This window comes from Nicotiana tomentosiformis, chromosome 8, assembly GCF_000390325.3.
Source record: "Nicotiana tomentosiformis chromosome 8, ASM39032v3, whole genome shotgun sequence".
Lineage (NCBI taxonomy): Eukaryota > Viridiplantae > Streptophyta > Magnoliopsida > Solanales > Solanaceae > Nicotiana > Nicotiana tomentosiformis.
The window spans coordinates 52,571,808-52,596,044 of NC_090819.1; the positions used below are offsets into that span (position 1 = coordinate 52,571,808).

The following is a 24,237-nucleotide window of genomic DNA, read 5'->3' on the forward strand; positions in this document are numbered from 1 at the left end:
AATGAATCACTTGAAATAGACTTTTCCTAATCCGATTGCAGTTCAAAATTAGATATATGAATCCCAATACTGGTGAGTAGGAAGACAACTAAATCACATATGCTGCAAATCAAATTCACCAACCATCAATTTCTTCTTCATATATATACTGAACAAAGAATACTGATGGATGCAATCTAACAGACAGGATGGAGCTGCAAATTTTTACATGAACTACCACCCGACTTTTTTTAGTTATGGGGTTTTTAATAATTATGTACACGAATATTCCGAGGTACAAGTGGAAAAATAACACAAAAAGAGCCGTCATCTTAATCTCTAACTTCATGACAAAAACATTAGATAGAGCTCTGAAAAGAGCCTTACATTTAGCATAATCTCGAACACAATTTACAAGGCTAACTCAAAGCCTACAAATTGAGATCTATCAATTTCTGAAGACATTTTAGCGTGTTTCAGCAACTCTGGATGTCAATGCTATCCTAAGTTGCTCTTCCGTGTAAAGTCTGCTACCCATTTTCACAGTGGCTTGTTGGATCATCAAATCGTTCACCACTGAAACACTGGCATGGTGCACATCTAGATCTAACTCCTTGAGGGCTACCATTAACCTTGCAGCTGGATGATTCTTTTTATTACATTGTATACGAATCATCGCATCCCATCCAATTATCTTAACATCTATATCCACGTCTACAATCTTGCTTCCAGTATGGCTAGACATCTTGTGATCATGATTTGATGGTGGAGGACCAGGGCGCCTTGAGTCTTTACTAGCTAATTCTTTCTTTAAATCTTCTATTTGGCTCTTCAATTCTTCTCTATCTGTTTCTGTATTTTGAAGCTTCAACTTCAGCTCATTAATATATGAAATTGCATCTCCAAGCAGTGATGCCTTGTCCATCTTGGACACATTCGGAACAACAGCTCTTAATGCGTAGAACCTTTGGTTTAATTTCTCTCTCCTTTGCCTCTCTGCTTCGACGTGATTCAAAGGTTCCTCCCGTCCATTTGCTGGCTTCCTTCCTCGCTTCTTTGGCCTCTTTTCGGGTTCTACAACTCTACTACTTTCAGCTTCTTTCACCACTGAGGCCTCAAGATCCGAATGATCAGAGTCTTCACCTACACCTCCACTTGACTTCATCGCACCAGAAGCTGCAGGCAAGATTGTACCCGAAACAAATGAAAGCATTCCTTCTTCATTGCTTCCTCTGGAAGCAGGTGACCTTTTCTTGTTCTTATTCTCCTCCCCTGCCCCAAAATGGGACTGACCCGAAAATAAGTTCCCATTTGCACTTTTCTTAGTACTATCACCAAAATTCAAGATTTCCCCCGACTCTGGCTTGCAAGAAAGTGATGAATTCCCATTCCTATTATTACTACTTCCATCAAACCCAAATTCTGAAAAATTCAACTCCCTTGTGAAAAATCCTTGTGTTTCATGCTTAGAATGCTGCTGTTGCTGATTATCAGAACTGTGACCATTATTCTCATTATCAAACACAACTTGCTTACTACTATTACTTGATGGAACTGAATTTGCCTTAACTGTATTTAAATCTTGGACTTCTACAGCTGCAGACGATGGATCAGTGAGCCAAAGAGCGGACGGATCGCTCTCGGGCTGCACAGCCCACGAACCAGAGCCCAAATCATTATTGAAGTTAAACAATACTCTAACCTTGTTCATGAGATCACAACTCTGGATTATCAACTCCGTGGAGCCCAATTCAACCACGCCGTTTGCTGAAGGAATACAAACCATCGTCTGAAGCCCGAATCCCTGGGCCTGCCGAGCCCGTTCGCAGTGGGAAGCTGCCAATTTCTCTGCTCCGGCGACCCAAATAGGGCTGGAATTGTATAAGGCCTGACCCGGAAGCCCACTTCCGTTAACAAACGATTGGGTCATGGAAATAAGGAAGAACCATTCAGTGTCGGTAACTTCTTCATCGACGGCATCATCAGTGCCGGTTTGCGTGCCGGAGATCAACGAATTCAGCTCCCGGAGAACCTTTTTTCGGTGTTCTTGCTCAGCAATATAAGCAGGAGAAGAAACAGCTAATTTCCTATTGGCTTTATCTTCTTCACCTTTGTAGTAACCATCTCCCCAGCCCAACACAAACGGACTCGATAAATCAACGACGGATGACTGCCAAAAGATGGCATAGGTCCACGTCTCACGAGCACCATCAATGAGGGTTTGAAGACGCTGCTGAAGAGTTTCTTGGTTGAAAAAAGACATGGATTTTGAAGCATCGACAGCCACAGCTGTGACAGTAGAAGCACAAGAAGACGGAAGAAGAACAGTTAGGGTATTAACTGGAATAAGATTAGAATTAGAGGTAACAGCAGCAGTAGTAGAATTAGAAGTAGCCCAAAATGAAGTGAGATCAGAAGACATAAAAGATTCCATCATAGAAACGTTGTCATCGGTAGTACCACTAGTATTCCACAAATTCATGGTGGGTAAGCTGTAATCAGTCATTCCATAAACCCAGCACAAACAGTTGGATATGGTGGCGTGAAAGATATATATATAGAGAGAGAGAGAGAGAGAGAAATGGGTGAAAAGAGGGGTCTGCGGTGGAGAGAGAAGATGGGGGGATAGTAAAAAGATATGAGAGAGAAGAATAGGCAAATGAGTTAAGAGTTTGCTTATTAGAGTGTGAATTTCAGTTTGGGTTTTATTTGAGGTGAATTTGAGCTGAATTTGGTTGAGTGAGAGGAATGAGAGTGGACAAATGATGGCGGGTTCCACGAAGGCCTTGCCGATTAATCGGCAAGTCTACTACTCCTTGAGTTTTCCTATTCCGTTTTTACTGCCACAATATATTTGGACTTCTAGACTCCTTGCAGGTAAATTTTCTTTTACCCCTGAAAGGAGAACAATATCACCTAATTCTCAAATACGGTAAAAGAAAAGATTCAAAATTCTTTCTAATTACTTTTAAAATAAATTCAACCAAACATCTTTAAAAAAATCGACTTTTTTAAAAAAAATAAATAGTATCTCTGGAGTAATTTATTCAATTTGTGCGAAAATTGAAAAAGCTTTTTCTATTGGCGTTTGCTTAAAAGTATCTCGAATTTCTACACCTGTTATGATCCAAATTTCTTAATGCATCTTTTATAAACTTTCTAAATATTTATATTTTAATTCAAAAAAGTTAAAAAAAAACTGATGTTTATATTTACATTGAAAATTAGATGTGTCGACTAAGCCTGTCAAACGGGTTGGGTTGATTCGTTTCTGGACCGGCCCAGACCGATTGAAACCCGGACCGGTAGTTAGGGGGCCGGGTGGGCTAGGTTAGGGGGTTACTCCGTTTATAAAACAAAATCCGATTAATCGGACCGGTCAAACTCGGTCAACAAAAATTACTGTTGAACCGGTTAACCGGCCCGGACCGGTTCAACAGCTATAAATCTAAAAATGTTTTTTTTAAAAAAAGTGAAATGACTGTTGGCAACGGTCAGCTTCAATTTGGCCGTTGCCCAACGGGTGGATTGCAAAAATAGCCCTTTTTTGGGTATTTTTTTTAATCAGAGAGTGCATTTAGGCAAGCAAGACAACAACTTGGAGACACCCGTCACTCATTGGGAAACAATGCTTTGGAAGTTTTAGTATGTTTCAGAAATTGGATTAGATCAAAACGAAGAAATCAGGGACGTGAAGATGTTGATAGACCAGAAGACGAGGAACTTGGAGATATATTAACACATGGTAGCCCATCTGAATTTAACACTCCAGAAGATGGCCAAGAAGTTCATATTGATTATGAAGAACTTACTAAGGCAATGCAAAACCTTTGAATTTACTCTTTTTTCGTTAATTTACTTGTTGTTAAATGTAAACTTCAATTTGTAAGTTTGAAATAAAAAAAGCACTTACAAATTATAAGTGTAATTTTTTTCCATCTTCATTGTATTCTAATATCTTAAATTCTTAATGAAATATTCAAAATTTCAAATATAAAGATTTTAAAGCCTTTGCATCCTTTTATTCAAACACTCTTTTTATAAGAAGATTATTTTTTTGTTTTATATTTTTATTTTATATTAATATAAATTACGATAGTTATACAAAATACAAAAAAAAAATAAAAAAATAACACTAACCCGGCCCGGCCCCTTGGACCCGTAACCCTTCCGGTTTATTTTTTTACCCGGATGAACCCGGACCCGTTAAGTCCGGTTTGAAAAAACCGATAATCGGCCCGGATTGGATACCGGCCAGTTACCTTTTTTTCAATCCGGCCAGGCCCGGCCCACCCGTTAAACACCTATAGTGTCGACTCTTATAGCAAGAAGTTCGGCATATCTTTTTAGAATGAAGAAAGTATCTAATAATCTGGTATATCATTTTTTCGCTTTTACCCCAAAAAAGAAGGTTAAAGAAGGATCTGAAAAATAATGAGACAAACTCCCATTCCATTACCTTTCTTTGCTAAGCTCAAGAGTCAAGAATATTCAAGCAGTTGAATTCGAAATTGTAAAGCAAGCGAAGGAAGATATTATCTAATAACCAATTTTAGAAACCTTTTTCCATTATGATATGAGTTTATAATGTGAAAGTGCAACAGTTCAATGTTTCTACTTAGAAAGAGAAACAAGTTCATTCGCAGCCAAAGACAAGGCTATAAGCTATCATTATCTCCAAGAAAAGGGGCTTTATCCGTTGAAAGAGTTGATTATAAAGATGGAAATAAAATAAACTAATAAGATATTTTTACTTTATTTTTAGTCTTTTAGTTATTAAAATCCCATGTAATCGTTTTTGGTAGTTCAGTAAATTAATTGCCAAGAAGCTTGTTGAGCTCCTCCGTGTTGCTGTCCCTTTGTGGAAAGAAAAACTTTGAGTCTTTATTAGAGTCTGATATATTTAAGAATATGAAGGAGCGAATTATGAGCTATTGAATATCCTACATATTCTTGCAATTTCATAAGAGTTTAAAGTAAAAAATAAAATAAAAACATTAGAGTATGATTGTGAATTAGAATGTTGGATGTCGTATTATTGTCCTATTAGAGTTTATTTTCATAAGACTAGTCTTAGAATACACGCTTTGTGTGTGTTCCCATATCTATGAATAAATAATTTTTAAGTTTGAGATATAAATTAAAACAAAAATGTATAACTTTCTAAAAATATGTTTGTAAATTCTATTTAGCTAGCTCAATAAATGATAAAATCCTATCACATGAAAGTCCTCTAAGGTTATGAATATCTTATGAATTCTAAATATTAAAAAAATTACAATCTTATCCAAATGTAAAATTTATTTTAAAAAATAAAACTTATGCTTTTATAATAATATAAATATATATGTATAAATGATTAAGTTATGAGTATTTTACCTTGTTTTCCAACTATAGTGAGCTGTATATTTATATTTTTCATCCTTTTCTATTGCATTATTTCAACAATTGACCAGTAAAATTTTCATAGTACGTATAATTTTTAGATGGTCAAAATTTAAAATTATAGGTTGTCACTATACTTTAATGAAAAAAGTATATTTTTCAAGAAAATAATTATATAAATTAACATATATATAGTAGTTTAAATAGTTACTTTGGGAGAAATGTGTACATTGAATAAAACTTTGAATTGCTCTATCAAATTAGATATGTATGTGCCTAATTTTTATGCCTACATACAGTAAAAGAAAAATGCTATAAGTGAATCGTTTGATTTATATAAAGTAAAATCTTAGTCGATTTTTGTTACACCCTATACTTTCGTACGTAAAAGTGCGTCATGAGCAAACTAATATAGGACCAAAAATGAGATCATCTTTGAAAATATATAAAGTAAGTTAATCATGTTACCTCGGAGGTTACAAATATTGAAGATCATGAACAACAAGTACAAAGAGGGTTGGAAGGTTCAGAAGCTAAAGAAATTGAAGAAAATAATGTTTCGTCGAAAGTCGACAAGGGGTGAGACTAGGGTTCTTAACATGATAAGGAGGTTATGTTATGAGTTATGTTAGTCGTATGATAGTCGTGTGTTATGTTTTGAAGTCAAGCGAGTTGTGGAACAAAAGTCGATGAAAGTCATCACAAGTTACGTTCATAAGTTTTACTAAAACTTTGGGTCAAATGTAATTGCGATTTTCTCCCAATATACTTAGAGTTATGGGGTGTTCCACCCATCAAATGGAAGATCTATGAGTCTATTTTCTAATGCATTAAACCGTTTGTCAATACGATATCGGAGTAGAGAGATATGTGTGTTTTTGCGAGACTGCGCAGACCGTCACCTACTTGCTTAAATGAGAATCCAAAAATTGGGCCAGTTCGGGTTATCCAAAAATGAGCCGGTTTGGGTCGTCCAAAGAGGCCTTTTTAAAAGACTATCGCCTTCATATATTAGACTGATAATAAGGCATAATAACCTTGCTACAATCATGCTGATTCAACCATTACTAACCGACCCAACTTCTTCCAATTTACTATCAACCTGCCTTAGAAATAATAATAGCTCCATTCAAAAACGTAACCAATCAAATCCGCACTCATCTTGAGTGACCCGCATCACGAGACCATGTCGTCTCCATACTCATGAGCCACCTCATACTCTCCTTATGCGCACAATAGTATTTCTAACTGGTACACCCATTCTGCAAGAACTTTCGTGTATTCGAATCTATCTCTTCATTTACTACAATACTGCACCGCATACTCGATGATAACATAGAACATTCCAAGTTCCGTTCACAATCCACTGCGAAAACTCGATCCTTAACCACACAACGGACCCGAAATCCTTAGGCACTGCACTTTAATTCTTGATCCCACTAGGACCGTTGTTGAGAGTCACCCATTCTGACCTGGTCTCGAATATAACCAGACTCCAACGCTCTGCTAGCACATGTACACCCTCTCAAAGAAGCAACCGGCCAAATTCTTTTCCTTGTACATTATACCCACAAGAAGCATAAATCCTGAGTCTTCCCAAAACCTGCACCTGAATCGATAAGGCGAAATATAGCACGCATTCATCAAGTTACTTACTCGAATTACCCCTGATGTTGACATAAGCTCTACAAAAATCCTCCCAAAAATTGCCCACAAACCCTAATTGATTTTCTCTCTCTTTCAAGTTCTAATTGGAGGTAAAACCTAGGGTTTGAAGAATCAAGATAGGAGCTGAGTTATCCAACAAATAAGGTAAGTTTACTGCTCTCTTTCATCCATTTTTTTCTGCTGTAAATGCATAGTAAGTCATTTTATATTTGTAAGAACTCACGGGATGGTGATCGGAAGCCATGAGTTCGAGTTATTTATTTGTAGCAGATTGTTTTGTGGACTATTTTGTGGTGCTGTTGGGCTGCGTGTTTTACTACTGTTTTGTGGAGTTTTGGAGGAGGAAGAGTGTGGAGAAACACCACATAAATGCAAGGTGGTGGGCTAGTCGTTCGTCATAACATTTTTGGGTTGTTTGACACTACTACGGTGGTCGTTTTGGGTATAAAGAGACTAGGGTGTGTTGGGCTATTTTGTAGTATTTTGTGGTGTATATAAGGTTGGAAAATAATGTATATAGGTTGTTATTGTTTCATTCTTGTGTTGTTAGTGTTATCTTGAATTTGGAGGAAGTAAGGATTATAGGGGAAATGCCGCCCGTTTTAATACAAAATAAGCTTGTCATTCGTTGTGCGATAGTTGTACCTTTCATAACTTAATGATAGTATTATTATCGTTGTTGTAGATTAAGGTGCAAAGAGGCGAGTTCAACTTGATAATTGAAAAGATTGTGATAAGGTATGTTAAGGCTAAGCCCTTCCTTCATTTTGGCATGATCTCGTAACTACATGTGTTTGATAACGATGCATAAAGAGAAGTTCATACTCCCGAATTTATATACATTATCCTAGTCTCATAAGTTACAGTATTCTCCATTATCGGGACTTTATATTCAATTGAATATTGTCTTCTTCCAGTCAAGAGAGCAGAGAGTCTATATATATATATATATAGTATTACAATATTTTCACCACCATCGAGCTATAATCAGTGGGCAAGCCCCTATTGGGCAACTTCTGATCAGATGGTAAGTTATATACCGAGCCTACTGTAGCCGAGCACCTATGAGCGAGCCTAGGATGGCCGAGATACAGAGCCTAGTATGGTCGAGCGCCTATGAGCGAGCCTACAACGGCCGAGCAGTTACATGTACCGAGCCTTATAGGGCCGGATATTTATTTTACTTACTATATTGAAGGAGTTGAGTCAGTATCAACAGGTATGTATATCTCCAGATCATCTTTGACTCCCAGTTACTTTCAGCTATTATATTATCAGTTTAGTTTCAGCTTTCAGTTATGTTATTGCCTTACATACTTAGTACATTATTTCGTACTGACGTCCCTTTTCTGGGGATGCAGGTTCAGATAGACAGACGGGTAGACCTCCTCAGTAGGTGTTTCCCGAGTTCAGCCTGATCGATAAGCTCCACGTCCTTCGGAGTTGTCGAGTCTAGGATTTTGTGTACATCTTATGTATGTATATATATATGGTATGGGTAGGTCGGGGCCCTGTTCCGATCATAATACATCCATCAGTAGAGGCTTGTAGATATATCCTGTCAGTTAGTGCAATATGTTAGGCTTGTAGGCCTGGTATGTATATTTTGTTGGTTTGTCAGCTGTAGTATGGCGTTGTCGGCCCAGCTTTATATTGATATTTAGTTAACGCTAGTTTCCGTTTAGTTTTATATTTTGCTTTGCAAATTATCTTGCAATGTGTCCCCATGGTCAAATTATGATATTATATGTTCAGAGTCCCTTAGTCACAAGTTGGTACGCTAGGTAAGGTAAGGCACCGGGTGCCGGTCTCGCCCCCCAGGTTCGGGGTGTGACAAAATTGGTATCAGAGCAGTTCTGTCCTAGGGAGTCTACAAGCCATGTCTAGTAGGGTCTTATTTATAGATGTGTTGTGCACCACATTATATAAGCAGGGAACTACAGGGCATTTAGGAGTTGGTTACCCTTCTTTCAAATCTAAATCGTGATGTAGAACTGAGTTATAGGAAATTTGAGTTAAACTTACGTGTTGGTATTTGCATACATAGATGACTGTGACTAGGAAGACTACGGCTAGCCAGAGGGGAGATACAACAGCAGGTGAGGGGACCAACAGGGTACCCCCAGTAGATGGGTCCCAGTCTGAGGCCCAGGGCGAGACCCCTACTCAGCCATTACTGGCTTCTCCACCACCTGAGGAGATTCCTAGGGATACCGCACATCCAGTTCCCCCTCCACGTCCATCAGATCAAGACTTGAGGAGTGCGGTGCATATGTTGACACAGTTGGTAGCTACCCAGCAACAAGCTAGGGCATCAGCTAGTGCAGGATCTTCTGAGGGGTCTGGAAGTTCAAGGGTCCGAGAGTTTATTGCTTTGAGTCCCCCAGAGTTCACGGGGACATATCAGAGGGAGGACCCACAGGATTTCATAGATCAGCTTCACAGGATCTTTCAGGTTATGCATGCCACAGAGAAAGAGGCAGTTGAGCTAGCAGCTTTTCGACTCCGAGATATAGCCATCCTTTGGTACGAGGGATGGGAGAGGTCTAGGGCACGTGATGTACTTCCAACTATTTGGGAGAATTTTTCAGATGCCTTCCTTGACCAGTACTTACCGCAGGAGATCTAACAGGCTCGGGTCGATCAGTTTCTAGCCCTCAAGTAGGGCAATATGAGTGTTCGAGAGTATAGTCTCCGTTTTAACTCATTGGCCAGATATGCACCATCCATAGTTGCTACTATGCGGGACGGGATCCACAGGTTTATAACAAGGTTGGCCCCAGAGTTGACCAAGGCATGTGCCACCGCTGCATTGTAGGATAGTATGGATATCTCCCGGATTCAGGCATTTGCTCAGAATATAGAAAGGGGTAGGCATCGGCAGCAGGGTACAGAGAGAATTGAGCAAGGGCAGCGTAAGAGGATGAGATTTTCCAGGTCTCAGGAGCAGTCTCAGGGTAGTTATAGGCCACAGTAATTCGGACGGCCACCTAGGCCTCCGCCACCTTAGTTACAGGGTTACAGGTATGACCGCTATACTCAGTCAAGACCAGGTGAGAGCTCACGGGCGTAGGGTTTGCAGTGATAGTGAGGTTCTGCGCAGACATGGTCATTTCCTCCGCGGTGTGACATCTGTGGTAGAGGACACTTGGGTCAATGCCGAGCAGGTTCTGATGCTTGTTATACATGTGGGCGTCCGGGGCATATGATGCGAGATTGCCCAAATAGAGATTCTGGGGGAATGGCACAACCAGCGAGTTCAGCAACAGGATCGTCTATGTCCGTGCATCCTTCAAGGCGTGAGTCTCAGTCTTCGGTTGGTAGAGGTCGAGGCAGAGGTAGAGGTTCCAGTTCAAGTGGTAATCAGAACCGTATCTATGCTTTAGCGGGTCGACAGGACCAGGAGTCTTCACCAGACGTTGTGACAGGTATATTAACCATTTGCTCTCACGATGCTTATGCTTTGATAGACCCAGGATCTACTTTATCGTATATTACCCCATTTGTCGCGAGGAAGTTTGGTATAGTGCCTGAAATACTAAGTGATCCTTTTGCGGTATCTACACCGGTCGGAGAATCGATTATTGCTAGACGGGTTTACCGAGGTTGTACGGTGACAATTTGTAGTCGTCAGACCTCAGCTGACCTAGTTGAGCTAGAGATGATGGATTTTGATGCTATCATGGGCATGGACTGGTTGGCAGCTTGCTATGCCACAGTTGATTGCCGAGCAAAGGCAGCCAGATTTCATTTTCCGGGTGAGCCAGTCCTTGAATGGGTAGGTAATACACCAACACCCAGAGGTAGGTTTATTTCCTATCTGAAGGCGAGGAAAATGATCGCAAAAGGGTGCATTTATCATATTGTGCGAGTTAGAGATGCAGATGCTGAGATACCTACACTTCAGTCTATTCCCGTAGTCAAAGAGTATGCAGATGTGTTTCCAGATGAGCTTTTAGGTATTCCTCCAGAGCGAGAGATTGATTTTAGCATCGATTTGCTTCCAGGAACTCAACCAATATCCATCCCTCTGTATAGAATGGCACCTGCCGAATTGAAGAAGTTGAAGGAGTAGTTAAAAGATTTGCTGGAGAAAGGTTTTATCAGGCCCAGTACCTCACTTTAGGGTGCACCGATACTTTGTGCGGAAGAAAGACGGCTCGCTGAGGATGTGTATCGATTATAGGCAGTTGAACAAGGTAACTATTAAGAATAAGTATCCACTTCCAAGGATCGATGACTTGTTTGATCAGTTGCCAGGGGCTAGATTCTTTTCAAAGATAGAATTGAGGTCGGGATACTACCATGTCAGAGTCAGGAGAAATATATTCTGAAGACAGCCTTTAGGACCCGATATAGCCACTTCGTGTTCCTTGTCATGTCCTTCGGGTTGACGAATGCACCCGCCGTATTTATGGACTTGATGAATAGCCTATTCCGACCATTTTTAGATCTGTTCATAATAGTATTTATTGATAATATTCTGGTTTATTCAAGTTCAGAGGATGAGCATGCGGACCACCTGCGAGTGGTACTCCAAACCCTCCGTGATCATCAGTTATATGCTAAGTTTTCTATATGTGAGTTCTGGTTGAAATCTGTAGCATTCTTGGGGCATATTATACCCGATGAAGGTATAAAGGTAGACACTTAGAAGATTGAGGCCGTGAAATCTTGGCCTAGACCTACCACTCCGACAGAGGTTCGTAGCTTTCTAGGCTTAACAGGATACTACCGGAGGTTCGTAGAGGGCTTTTCTTCCCTTTCGGCACCATTGACGAAGTTGACACAGAAAGCAACTAAGTTTTAGTGGACAGAGGCTTACGAACGGAGTTTCCAAGAGCTTAAGAACAGGTTAACCTCAACGCCAGTTCTAACACTTCCAGAGGGTCCAGAGGGTTATGGCGTGTATTATGATGCCTCAAGTATCGGGTTAGGATGTGTACTGATGTAATATGGGAAGGTAATTGCGTATGCTTCAAGGCAGTTAAGGAAGCACAAGAGGAATTATCCAACCCACGACCTCGAGTTAGCTGCGATTGTCCATGCACTTAAGATATGGCGGCATTATTTATATGGTGTTCATGTTGATGTATTTACAGATCATAAAAGCTTGCAATATATCTTCAAGCAAAAAGAGTTGAATTTGCGATAGAGGCGATGGCTTGAGTTATTGAAAGATTATGATGTTAATATTCTCTACCATCCAGGGAAAGCTAATGTTGTAGCAGATGCCTTAAGTCGCCGATCTATGGGTAGCTTAGCACATATAAAGGCTAAGAAAAGACAATTAACTAGAGAGATTCATCAATTGGCTTGTTTGGGGGTTCGGTTTGTAGATTCTAACGATGGTGGAGTTGTACTCCAAAACACTGCAAAATCATCTCTCATAGCTGAAGTCAAAGAAAGGTAGTACGAGGACCCAGAGTTGGTCGAGTTGAGAGAGCGAGTTCCGCAGTAGAAGAAGCCGTTGTTAGAGCTCAAGGGAGATGGGTTTCTCAGATACAGGGGTCATCTGTGTGTTCCAGATGTAGCAGGGCTACGAGACAGGATTATGTTAGAGGCACATTATTCATGGTACTCCATTCATCCTGGGTCGACGAAGATGTATCATGACATTAAGGATGTGTACTGGTGGAACGATATGAAGAAGAACATTGATGAGTTTGTCACCCATTGTCCTAGTTGCTAGCAGGTGAAGGTAGATCATCAGAAGTCCAAAGAGCTAATGCAGACTATAGAGATCCCGATGTGGAAATGGGAGGCGATAAGCATGGACTTTGTCACGCGTTTACCTCGTTCTCATCGTAAGTTCGATTCTATATGGGTGATAGTCGATAGGCTCATGAAATCAGCTCATTTCCTACCGATCAAATCTACATATACAGTGGAAGATTATGCAAAGTTATATATTAAGGAGATATTGCGGCTACATAGAGTACCAATATCTATTATATCTGACCGTGGGGCCCAGTTTTCAGCATATTTTTGGAGGTCATTTCAGAGAGGTCTAAGGACTCAGGTGAATCTCAGCACAACTTTTCATCCACATACTGATGGGCAAGCCGAGCGCACAATTCAGATGCTCGAGGATATGTTACGAGCATGTGTGTTGGATTATAAACGAAGTTGGGATGAACATCTACCTCTTGTCGAGTTTGCATATAATAACAGTTACCACTCCAGTATCCAGATGGCTCCGTACGAGGCTTTGTATGGGCGTAAGTGCAGATCTCCTATAGGGTGGTTTGATGTTGGAGAATCTAGGTTACATGGGCCAGACCTGGTTCAGCAGGCCATAGAGAAAGTAAAGCTTATCTGGGAGTGACTGTTGACAGCTCAGAGTCGTCAAAAGTCATATTCTGACGTGCGGCGACGAGACTTAGAGTTCAGGGTTAATGACTGGGTATTTTTAAAGGTATTACCTATGAAAGGCGTGATGAGGTTTGGAAAGAAAGGCAAGCTTTGCCTACGGTATATTGGGCCTTATAGGATCATTCGGAGAGTGGGCCAAGTAGCTTATGAGTTAGAATTTCCCTTAGAATTGGAGTCAGTCCATCCGGTGTTTCACGTATCTATGCTACGAAAGTGCATTGGTGATCCTACCAGAGTGGTGCCCACAGATGATGTACAGATTATGGAGGACTTGTCATACGAGGAAATTCCAGTTGCCATCCTAGACCGACAAATCCACAAGCTACGAAATAAGGAGGTAGCCTCCGTGAAGGTTTTATGGAGAAGTAAGAATGTGAAAGAGATAACGTGGGAAGCGGAGGAAGAAATAAAGTCTAAATACCCTCACCTATTTCAAATTGAAGATATGGCTTGAGATGGGATGCTACAACACAACTCTATTCAGGCTAGTAGGTCATCAGGTAAGCTCTTATTTCTTAACTTTCAGTATTTATGATTTACGGCTGTGTGAGGCAAAGTGTTGCTATTTATAGACATTGGCCATGTGTGGCATGCATAGTATGTTTTCTGGATATGTGCATGTTGGTTTTAGTCTAGTGTACGGAGGAGACTCTGGCAAAAATTTTCCAAAGTCTCTAAGAGTAAACATTTGAGGACGAATGTTCCCAAGGGGGGAATGATGTTACACCCTATATTTTCGTACGTAAAGGTGCATCGTGAGCAAACTAATGTAGGACCAAAAATGAGATCATCTTTGAAAATATATAAAGTAAGTTAATCATATTACCTCGGAGGTTACAAATATTGAAGATCATGAACAACAAGTACAAAGAGGGTTAGAAGGTTCAGAAGCTAAAGGAATTGAAGAAAATAATATTTCGTCAAAAGTCGACAAGTTGTGAATGTTATAACATGTACTTTTGGGGTGAGACTAGGGTGCTTAACATGATAAGGAGGTTATGTTATGAGTTATGTTAGTCGTATGATAGTTGTGTGTTATGTTTTGAAGTCAAGCGAGTTGTGAAACAAAAGTCGTCACAAGTTACGTTCATAAGTTTTACTGAAACTTTGGGTCAAATGTAATTGCAATTTTCTCCCAATATACTTAGGCTTATGGGGTGTTCCACCCATCAAATTGAAGATCTATGAGTCTATTTTCTAACACATTAAACCGTTTAGCAATATGATATCGGAGTAGAGAGATATGAGCATTTTTGCGCGACTGTACAGACTGTCACCTACTTGCTTAAATGAGAATCCAAAAAATGGGCTAGTTCGGATTGTCCAAAAATGGGCCAGTTCGGGTCGTCCAAAGAGGCCTTTTTAAAGGCCTATATCCTTCATATATTATATTGATAATAAGGCATAATAACCAGATATAAGCTCTTCAAAAATCCTCCCAAAAATTGCCCACAAACCCTAATTGATTTTCTCTCCCTTTCAAATTCTAATTGGAGGTAAAACCGAGAGTTTGAAGAACCAAGATAGGAGCTGAGTTATCCAACAAATAAGGTAAGTTTACTGCTCTCTTTCATCCATTTTTTTCTGATGTAAATGCATAGTAAGTCGTTCTATATTTGTAAAAACTCACGGGACGGTGATCGGAAGCCGTGAGTTCGAGTTATTTACTTGTAGCGGACTGTTTTGTGGTGCTGTTGGGCTGCGTGTTTTACTACTGTTTTATGGAGTTTTGGAGGAGTAAGGGTGTGGAGCAATACCACATAAATGCAGGGTGGTAGGCTGGTCGTTTGTCATAATATTTTTGGACTGTTTGACCCTACTACGGTGGTCGTTTTGTGTATGAAGAGATTGGGGTGTGTTGGGCTATTTTATAGTATTTTGTGGTGTATATAAGGTTGGAAAATAATGTATATAGGTTGTTATTGTTGATTTCTTGTGTTGTTGGTGTTATCTTGAATTTGGAAAAAGTAAGGATTATAGGGGAGATGCTGCCCCTTTTAATACAAAATAAGCTTGTCGTTCGTTGTGCGATAGTTGTACCTTTCGTAACTTAATGATAGTATTATTATCGTTGTTATAGATTAAGGTGAGAAGAGGCGAGTTCAACTTGGTAATTGGAAAGATTGTGATAAGGTATGTTAAGGCTAAGCCCTTCCTTCATTTTGGCATGATCTCGTAACTACATGTGTTTGATAACGAGGCATAAAGAGTAGTTCATACTCCCGAATTTATATACATTATCCTAGTCTCATAAGTTACACTATTCTCCCTTGTCGGGACTTTATATTCAATTGAGTATTGTCTTCTTCCAGTCAAGAGAGCAGAGGGTCTATATATATATACAGTATTACAGTATTTTTACCACCATCGAACTATAATCGGTGGGCAGACCCCTATTGGGCAACCTCTGATCGGATGGTAAGTTATATACCGAGCCTATTGTGGCTGAGCGCCTATGAGCGAGCCCAGGAAGGCCGAGATACAGAGCCTAGTATGGTCGAGCGCCTATGAGCGAGCCTACTACGGCCGAGCAGTTACACGTACCGAGCCTTATAGGGCCAGACATTTATTTTTCTTACTATATTTAAGGAGTTGAGTCAGTATCAATAGATAAGTATATCTCCAGATCATCTTTGACTCCCAGTTACTTTCAGCTATTATATTATCATTTTAGTTTCAGCTTTCAGTTATGTTATTGCCTTACATACTCGGTACATTATTTCGTACTGACGTCCCTTTTCTGGGGACGCTGCATTTCATACGTGCAAGTTTAGATAGACAGACGTGTAGACCTCCTCAGTAGGTGTTTTCCAAGTTCAGCCTGATCGGTAAGCTCCACTTCCTTCGGAGTTGCCGGGTCTAGGATTTTGTGTACATCTTTTGTATGTATGTATATATGTTATAGGTAGGTCGGGGCCATGTTCCGATCATAATACATCCATCAGTAGAGGCTTGTAGACATATCCTGTCAGTTAGTGCAGTATGTTGGGCTTGTAGGCCTGGTATGTATATTTTGTTGGTTTGTCGGCTGTAGTAGTTATGACGGCCTTGTCGGCCCAACTTTATATTGATGTATAGTTAGCGCTAGTTTCCGTTCAGTTTTATATTTTTGCTTCGCAAATTGTCTTGCAATGTGGCCCCATGGCCAAATTATGACATTATATGTTGAGAGTCCCTTAGTCGCAAGTTGGTACGCTAGGTTAGGTGAGGCACCGGGTGCCGGTCTCGTCCCCCAGGTTCGGGGCGTGACAATTTTATAGTCTTCAATGTCAGTATTTTTTACTTAGTTCAATAAGGAAAGATTTAGTAACCAAAATTTAATTAATTTTATAGTCCTAAATATAAGAAAATTAACTTGAATTATAATTTTGTCCAATATAAAATCTATTTTTAATGGGTATAAAAGGCGAATGATATTTTGCTAAGAAATTTCGTACTTTTAATATAGTATAGATAGATTGTCATATATTGCTTTACCATTTTATTTAACTACCTTCTATGATTAAGAGCCTATTTGGCCAAGCTTTTAGGAGGCCTTTTGTGAGAAAAATATATTTTTGAAATTTGAGATGTTTGGCCAAGATTGAGAAATGCTTTTGAGCAGCAGTAATTTTTTTACTTTTGAGAAGAAGCTACAAATGCTAGCTTCTTCCATGAAACAGAAGCAAAAATTTACTCTTTTTCAAGCAATAATATCTGTACCATAAAATTATATTTTTTAAATTATCATTCATTAATTTAACCTTTTTCTGTTCCTTTTTTTTTCTTCTTCCATCCCTTCCTTTTTTTTATTTTTTATTTTACTGTTTTTTATTCTCCTTCTCCTATACTCTTTCTATAAATAAATATCCTTTTTTTTATTCCGTTGTTTCCTCTTTTCTTAATCTCCTATTCCTCTTGGAAATAATTTACAAGGCTAATCACCATATTCAAACACTCTTTTCACAAGATATGATTTTTCTTTTTTCTTTTGTAGTACGCCAATATTATATGATCTCGTATTTTTTTTTGTGTGGAGTGCATGAATATATTATAGTTGAAAAAATATAATACTGCCTAGTTTGTTATTTCTCAAAAATAGATAGTACTTTTTATATTTATTTTTAAAAATATTAATCAAATTCTTTATAACAAATATTGAAATTTATTTCTCTCTTTTAGATAATACTAATTCTAAATTGAATATTGATACTCTTTTTTTCTTTTTGCAATTTGACACTCAACAGTACTTTTTGGAAGGATTGATCAAACACAATTTGCTTATCAAATATTACAAAAATATATTTCACAAATAAATTGGTCAAACATAAACTGCTACACTCCAAAAGTTCTTTTCGAAAAAGTATTTTTTAACAAAAATACTTCTCAATATAAGCAGTTTTTGACAGTTTGATCAAACGAACCCTAAAATAGTTCTTTAAATAAGCAATTACTATTGTGAAAGAAAACAAGGGAATTGATCAAAGTGCTTGAGCTTAGGGCTGTGCATAATTTGGTAAATATCGAATTACCGTACTGAAATCGAAAATTTTAGTGTTTGGTATTCGATATTTTTGTATTCGGTATGGTATTTGGTTTAAGTTTTAAAAAATATTGGTATTAGGTATGGTATTTGGTATTTTAAAGTGAAATACCGAAATACCGATACTGTACCGAAATATATATTATATTACACAATACACATATTATTAATTTTAACATAAATATAAAAATCTAAAATTTTACTTTCTTTTATTCTCTAAGTTCATCAATTAACTCTAAGCAAGTAACAAGACATTTCTAATAATCAAATTTATTCTTTTATGTACACTTTTCTCTCTTGGGTTGATATTTGCTAGTTTTGGACAAAACTTTTGTCAACAAATATTTTTAGTAGTTTGTATTTTTGAGTACTTTAATTTAGAATATTACAGTCTATGACTCTATGCACTAGTTAAGTATTCAAATCGAAGTTACCAAATCGAATAAACCGAAACCGAAAGGAGAAAAATCGAACCATACCGAATTTAATTAAGTACGTTACTGGTATTGCATTTTAAGAAACCGAATACCGAAAATACCGAACCGAAATATTTAAATACCGTACCGTACCGACCGATGAACACCCATAGTTGAGCTCGTTACTTACCTGTTTAAGGGAAACAATTCGAAATGGTCCATCTCAGAATTAATTAAAGTAACATTTGCGCTGTCATTAATTTATGAATCATACATGTTTAAACTTATCCAAAATACAGTTTTCAACTTATTAGATAATGCACTTGCTTACGCATTAAATTCAAGTTCGTAAATCCGAATTCCAAATCTATTTGTGGTGAAAAGAAGGGTAAAGTGGAAAAGGAGGGAAAGATGCAAATTTTAAGAAAATATCTACTCGTACTCAACATATGTAGTTAATCATGTAATTTAATTTTAAAAAAAACACAAATTAAAGTAAAAACAAAAACTAATTAACTATGTTTCAAGAGATAAAATATCATTTAAATAAGACATGCTTGTGCTTTTATTTTCTCTTTTATCCCTTCCCTAAATATCACGACTAATTCTTCAAATATTCTTTCAAACATAGACCTCAAACTTGAAAAGATAAATTTTGTCTAATTGTCAATGGATGCGCTAAACCAGTAAATAGATGTGGTGATGTATCACCCTTAATTTTATTGTTAAACAATGAGTAATTTATATAAGATAAATTAAAATTTTCATTTAGTACTTATTTATTTACTTTTATATTAAATATAAATATAATGTCATCACATGTTAATTTTTATGCTAAATCAGCACATTACCTAACAATATTAAAACAAAATACTTTAAGAAAAAATAGAAAATTATTTAAGTCGCTTTGATTTGTAACTAATACTACTTAAAAATATACAGAGAATGCGGGTAATTCCTTTTTCCTTTTTAGTAGCAACAAGTTCATGGAAAAAAAAAATAATACTCCAACAAAGAAAGAGTTGCCGAGCAGCAAGTCGGCAGCTATCTCCCAAATAAATCAAAGGCCGCGTTCCTCAAATTAGGGGTATTCGTCGATCGGTACGGTATGGTATTTAGATATTTCGGTTCGGTATTTTCGGTATTCGATTTCGTAAAATATTATACCAATACTGTACCTAATTAAATTCGGTATGGTTCGGTTTTTCTCCTTTCGGTTTCGATTTATTCAGTTCGATAACTTTGGTTTATTCGGTTTGAATACTAACTAGTGCATAGAGTCATAGACGGTAATATTCTTAATTAAAGTACTCAAAAGTATAAAACTAAAAACGTTTGTTGACAAAAATTTTATCCAAAACAAGCAAATACCATCCTAGAGAGAGAAACCTTAGAGAAATGTCTTATTACTTGCTTAGAGTTAATTGATGAATTTAGAGAATAAAGGAAAATAAAATTTTAGATTTCTTATATTTTATGTTATAATTAATAAAATGTGTATTGTGTAATATAATATATATTTCGGTACGGTATCGATATTTCGGTATTTTATTTTAAAATACCAAATACCATACATAATACCAATTTTTTTTTTAAAACTTAAACCAAATACCATGCTGAATACCAAAATATCGAATACCGAATACCAAAATTTTTGATTTCGATACAGTAATTCGGTATTTACCAAATTATACACAACTCTACCTCAAATAGTGGCCAAAAGCTCGTTACAGGTAGTAACTACTTTATTTTATACTTTGCTTAAATAAATGTTCAATTAGTATGACATTTTACGTTTATTCCCCCTTTTTATTATTAAAATCATTATCCTTATTATTCGAAGAAAAGACTAAATGTAACGACCCGACCGGTCGTTTTGAGAATTAGCGTCACGTTCGGTGGCTTAAGGTCTTGAGAAGCTTCATATTGTGTACTATGACTTGCGTGTATGGTCGAGTTCGGTTTTCGGACGATTCGAGATTTAATTTGGAAGAATAATTTTTGTTTTAGAAGTTTAAGTGAAAAGAGTTGACCGGAGTTTGACTTTTGTGTAGACGACTCCGGAATGGTGTTTTGATGATTCCAATAGTTTCGTATGGTAATTTTGGACTTAGGCGTATGTCTGGATTTAGATTTGGAGATTCGTAGGTTGATTTGTTGCATTTTGGCAAAAATTGGAAAGTTGAAGGTTTGGAAGGTTGAGAGGTTTAACTGGGAGTTGACTTTGTTGATATCGGGTTCGAATTTCGATTTCGGAAGTTGATATAGCTCTGTTGTATCATTTGGGACTCGCATGCAAAATTTGATATCATTTAGGGTTGATTTGATATGATTCTGCGCGAGTTGTAGAAGTTGGAAGTTCATAAGTTCTTTTAAGTTCGATTTGAGATGCGATTCATAGTTTTGATTTTGTTTGATATGATTTGAGGCCTCGAGCAGGTCCGCGTTATGTTATGGGACTTATTGGTATGTTCAGACGAGGTCACGAGGGTCTCGGGTGAGTTTCGGGGTAGTTTCAGACCATTTCTAGGCCATGTTTAGCTGTTGATTTTTGGCTACAAGGGTGTACATTGCGATCGCATAGAATTGTTCGCGATCGCGAAGAGTAAAATGGGAAAAACGGAACTGTGCATCGCGTTCGGGGAGGAGGCTTTGCGTTCGCGAAGAAGAAAATTCTGATGTCCCTCACCCGACTTTATAAGCTTATATCTTGTAATCTATAAGAAATTTGGAGATAATCTAAAAATAAAAGTTGTAACCCTTTATGTCTAATTTTTAGAAAATTAAACCTTTTGTCATTTAGACTTATGTATAAAATGTTAGGGCTGATATACTACAGACTGCCTGAGAAGAGTTAGGAAGGGTTAATGGAAGTTTGTTCATTGCGATCGCGAGAAAATGGCCGCGATCGCATAGGGTAAAAATTGTCCTGGAAAATTTTGTAATTGCGATCGCACGGTCTGTGACCGCGATCGTGAAGTGTACCTTTGGAGCAGTGTTTAAAGTACTCTATTTCGAAGGTGTTGGTCATTTTATCATATTTTGAGCTATGAAGCTCGAATTTGGGCGATTTTGAAGGGAATTTTCACACTTTGGATTGGGTTAAGTGTTCTTTGTCCGGATTTGATTATATTTCATGATTCCATCTTTATTTTTAATATTAAATTAGTGATTTGAATGGGAGAAAATGAGATTTTTTGTATAAACTTTGAAAAATGTCAAATGAGGATTTGAAGGCCGATTTGATGTCGGAATTGGATAATTTGATATGGTTGGACTCATATCGGAATGGGTGTTCGAATTTTGTGAATTTTGTCGGGTTTCGAGGTACGGACCCGGGGTTGACTTTTTAGTTTTCATTAAAGATCAAAGCTTTATTATCCAGAATTATTTTCTATAATTTTTATTTATGATATTAAGTTATTTTGGCTAGATTTGAGCCGTTCAGAGATTGTTTCACACGAGAAGTTTATTGTAGAGTATCGATTTAGCTTCTTTGAGGTAAGTATCTTACCTACCTTTGTATGGGGGAACTACCCCTTAGAATTTGAGTCGTTTGTGCTAATTGTGTTATGTGAAAGCCGTGTACGTGAGATGATGAGTACGTACTCGGGCTTATTTATGGAAATCGACCGTTTAGACTCTTAGGCTTCTTTCATGTATTCATTTGAAATTGTTAGCACATGTTATATCTTTTATTCGCCATGTCTGCTATCACATGCTTTATCTGAAGTCATCGTTACATGTCACATCCTTTACTTGTCAAGTTGCTCTCATAGCTTTATTTGAAGTTGTTACCACTTTTATCATTATGCGATCTCTTTTATTGTTGAGTTACTCTTAGTTAAAATTGTTGTACATGATATCCTTTTTGTGGCCGGATTATTCTCATGCATTTAGACATAGTACTAGTTCGTGTCATATCTCTTTCATTGTTAGCCTAATTCATACACTAGAATCCGAGGCTTTCCATTTCATGGAAATACTTTCACTATTGAGCTTATTCTTAACCAATTAATTGGAATTGAGGTTATCAAAAGTCATTAATCTATTTTAATAGAAATTGTGTTTAAAGGGGGTGTTGCTCCTTGTTGAGCTACTTTCCCGTTAATTTTATCGTTATTGAGATTCTATACACATTGTGTTTGAGCCGTGGGCTATTTGTTGTAGAATATTAATATTGTTGGATTTTTAAAAAGGTTGTGGCCTATGGGCACTTGTGGTACGAGTTGATATGTCGTGTTGTTGTGATGATAGCATTTGTGAATTGTTGTGTGGTTTGGTTGTTGTTATGCGGAGTATAAGTGTGGCATTGCACCGTTGTTATGCGGGGCATAAGGGTGGCATCTCACTGTTGTTGAATGTACGGAGTGACACAGGTAGCTATTGTGTTATTGTCCGGGCAGAGCGATAAGGGTGGCTATTATATGGAGTGATACAGGTGGCTATCGGAGAAATAATGGTGGCTAATGATATTGTCAGGGCGGAGTCATACAGGTGGCTATCAGAAAGATAAGGGTAGCAATGTCAGGGATGATGTGTGATGGCTTATAGACATTATGATGGTGATTTTCGTGAGATGGTGTGCTTTTCCTTGTGTATGTCATACACCTTATGTGACTTGTTATGTTGCTTCGATGAGCTACTCGATGTCTTTGATATTACTTGTTGATTTGGGCTGCATTATTTCACTCGCACAAGTATACACCGTAACATGCACTTGTACTAGCTCTGGAGTATGAAACTTGACATTTATTAAACATGTCCATGCGTTCTTGTATTATCTTTTTTCATGTTGCTATTGAGCCTGTGACCGCACCAGGCGGATTGTGATTGTGAGCCTGTGACCACGCCAGACGGATTGTGATATTGAGCCTGTGACCACGCCGGGAGGATTGTGATTGTGAGCCTGTGACCACGCGAGGCAGATTGTGAATGTGATCCTGTGATAATGTCGGGTGGATTGAGATATTGGCTCGTGATTTGTCCGTGCGGTTGTGAATTGAGATATGGGAACAAGGTGCCGTGAGTATATAATGGTGGGTTGAGACCCGTGACTTGTGACTATGAGATGAGGTATCACAGAGTGATTACGTTGTGAAACTTGTGTTGGAACGGCTTGATTAATTGGTTGTCCTTTGTGTCCCTTATTTGGTTTTAACGATACTTCTCGGTGTTCTTATTGCTTTACTGTTTCTATCACTTGTTGATTCTTGTTGCCAATTACTGATTTCTGTTTTCCATTATACTTCTATACTACACAAGTTATTTGTCTAGTGAGTGTCTTGACTTGTACCTCATCAGTACTCCACGAGGTTAGTCTTGATACTTACTGGGTACTGATCGTGGTGTACTCATACTACACTTTCGCACATGTTTGTGCAAAGCCAGGTATTGGATATATCGGACCTAGGCAGAGTTAGCTTGTTGATCACGAAGATTTAAGGTAGAGCTGCTTGGTCGTCGAAGTCCCTTAGAGTCCTTTCCTTACATTGTACTATCAGTTTTTCATTTGAACAGTATTGTATTTCGATCCTTGAGATCATTCCATTTATTCAGCTAGAATTCGTAACTCTGTATTACTAGTCTTGGTAGGTTGTTATGATTATTGCCGCGTAGGCTCATTTCGCTCTTATATCAGTACTTATATTAAACTCTGTTTCAAATTATCATTATTAATAACTGGCTTAATTGTTATAGTAATCGTCTTACCTAGTCTTAGAGATTAGGTTCCATCACGACATCCTACGAAGGAAGTTTGGGATCGTGACAAGTTGGTATCAGAGCTCTAGGTTCATAGGTTTTACGAGTCACGAGTAAGTTTAGTAGAGTCTTGCGGATCGGTACAGAGACGTCTGTACTTATCTTTGAGAGGCTACAAAACTATTAGGA

The 24,237-nt window shown here is 37.9% G+C and overlaps 1 protein-coding gene across 1 annotated transcript; it reads right to left on the reverse strand.

The window, feature by feature from the left end:
* Window positions 1-289: 289 nt before the first annotated feature.
* LOC104103720 (transcription factor MYC2-like) lies at window positions 290-2,661 on the reverse strand. Its single transcript, XM_009611647.4, has one exon. It carries the CDS (start codon window positions 2,483-2,485, stop codon window positions 446-448), a length of 2,040 nt encoding a protein of 679 aa, XP_009609942.1. The 5' UTR covers window positions 2,486-2,661; the 3' UTR covers window positions 290-445.
* Window positions 2,662-24,237: the final 21,576 nt, after the last annotated feature.

What these genes read in the sequence shown, in the direction of transcription:
- LOC104103720 (XM_009611647.4), bottom strand. Translation starts at nt 2,485, where the DNA reads ATGACTGATTACAGCTTACCCACCATGAATTTGTGGAATACTAGTGGT.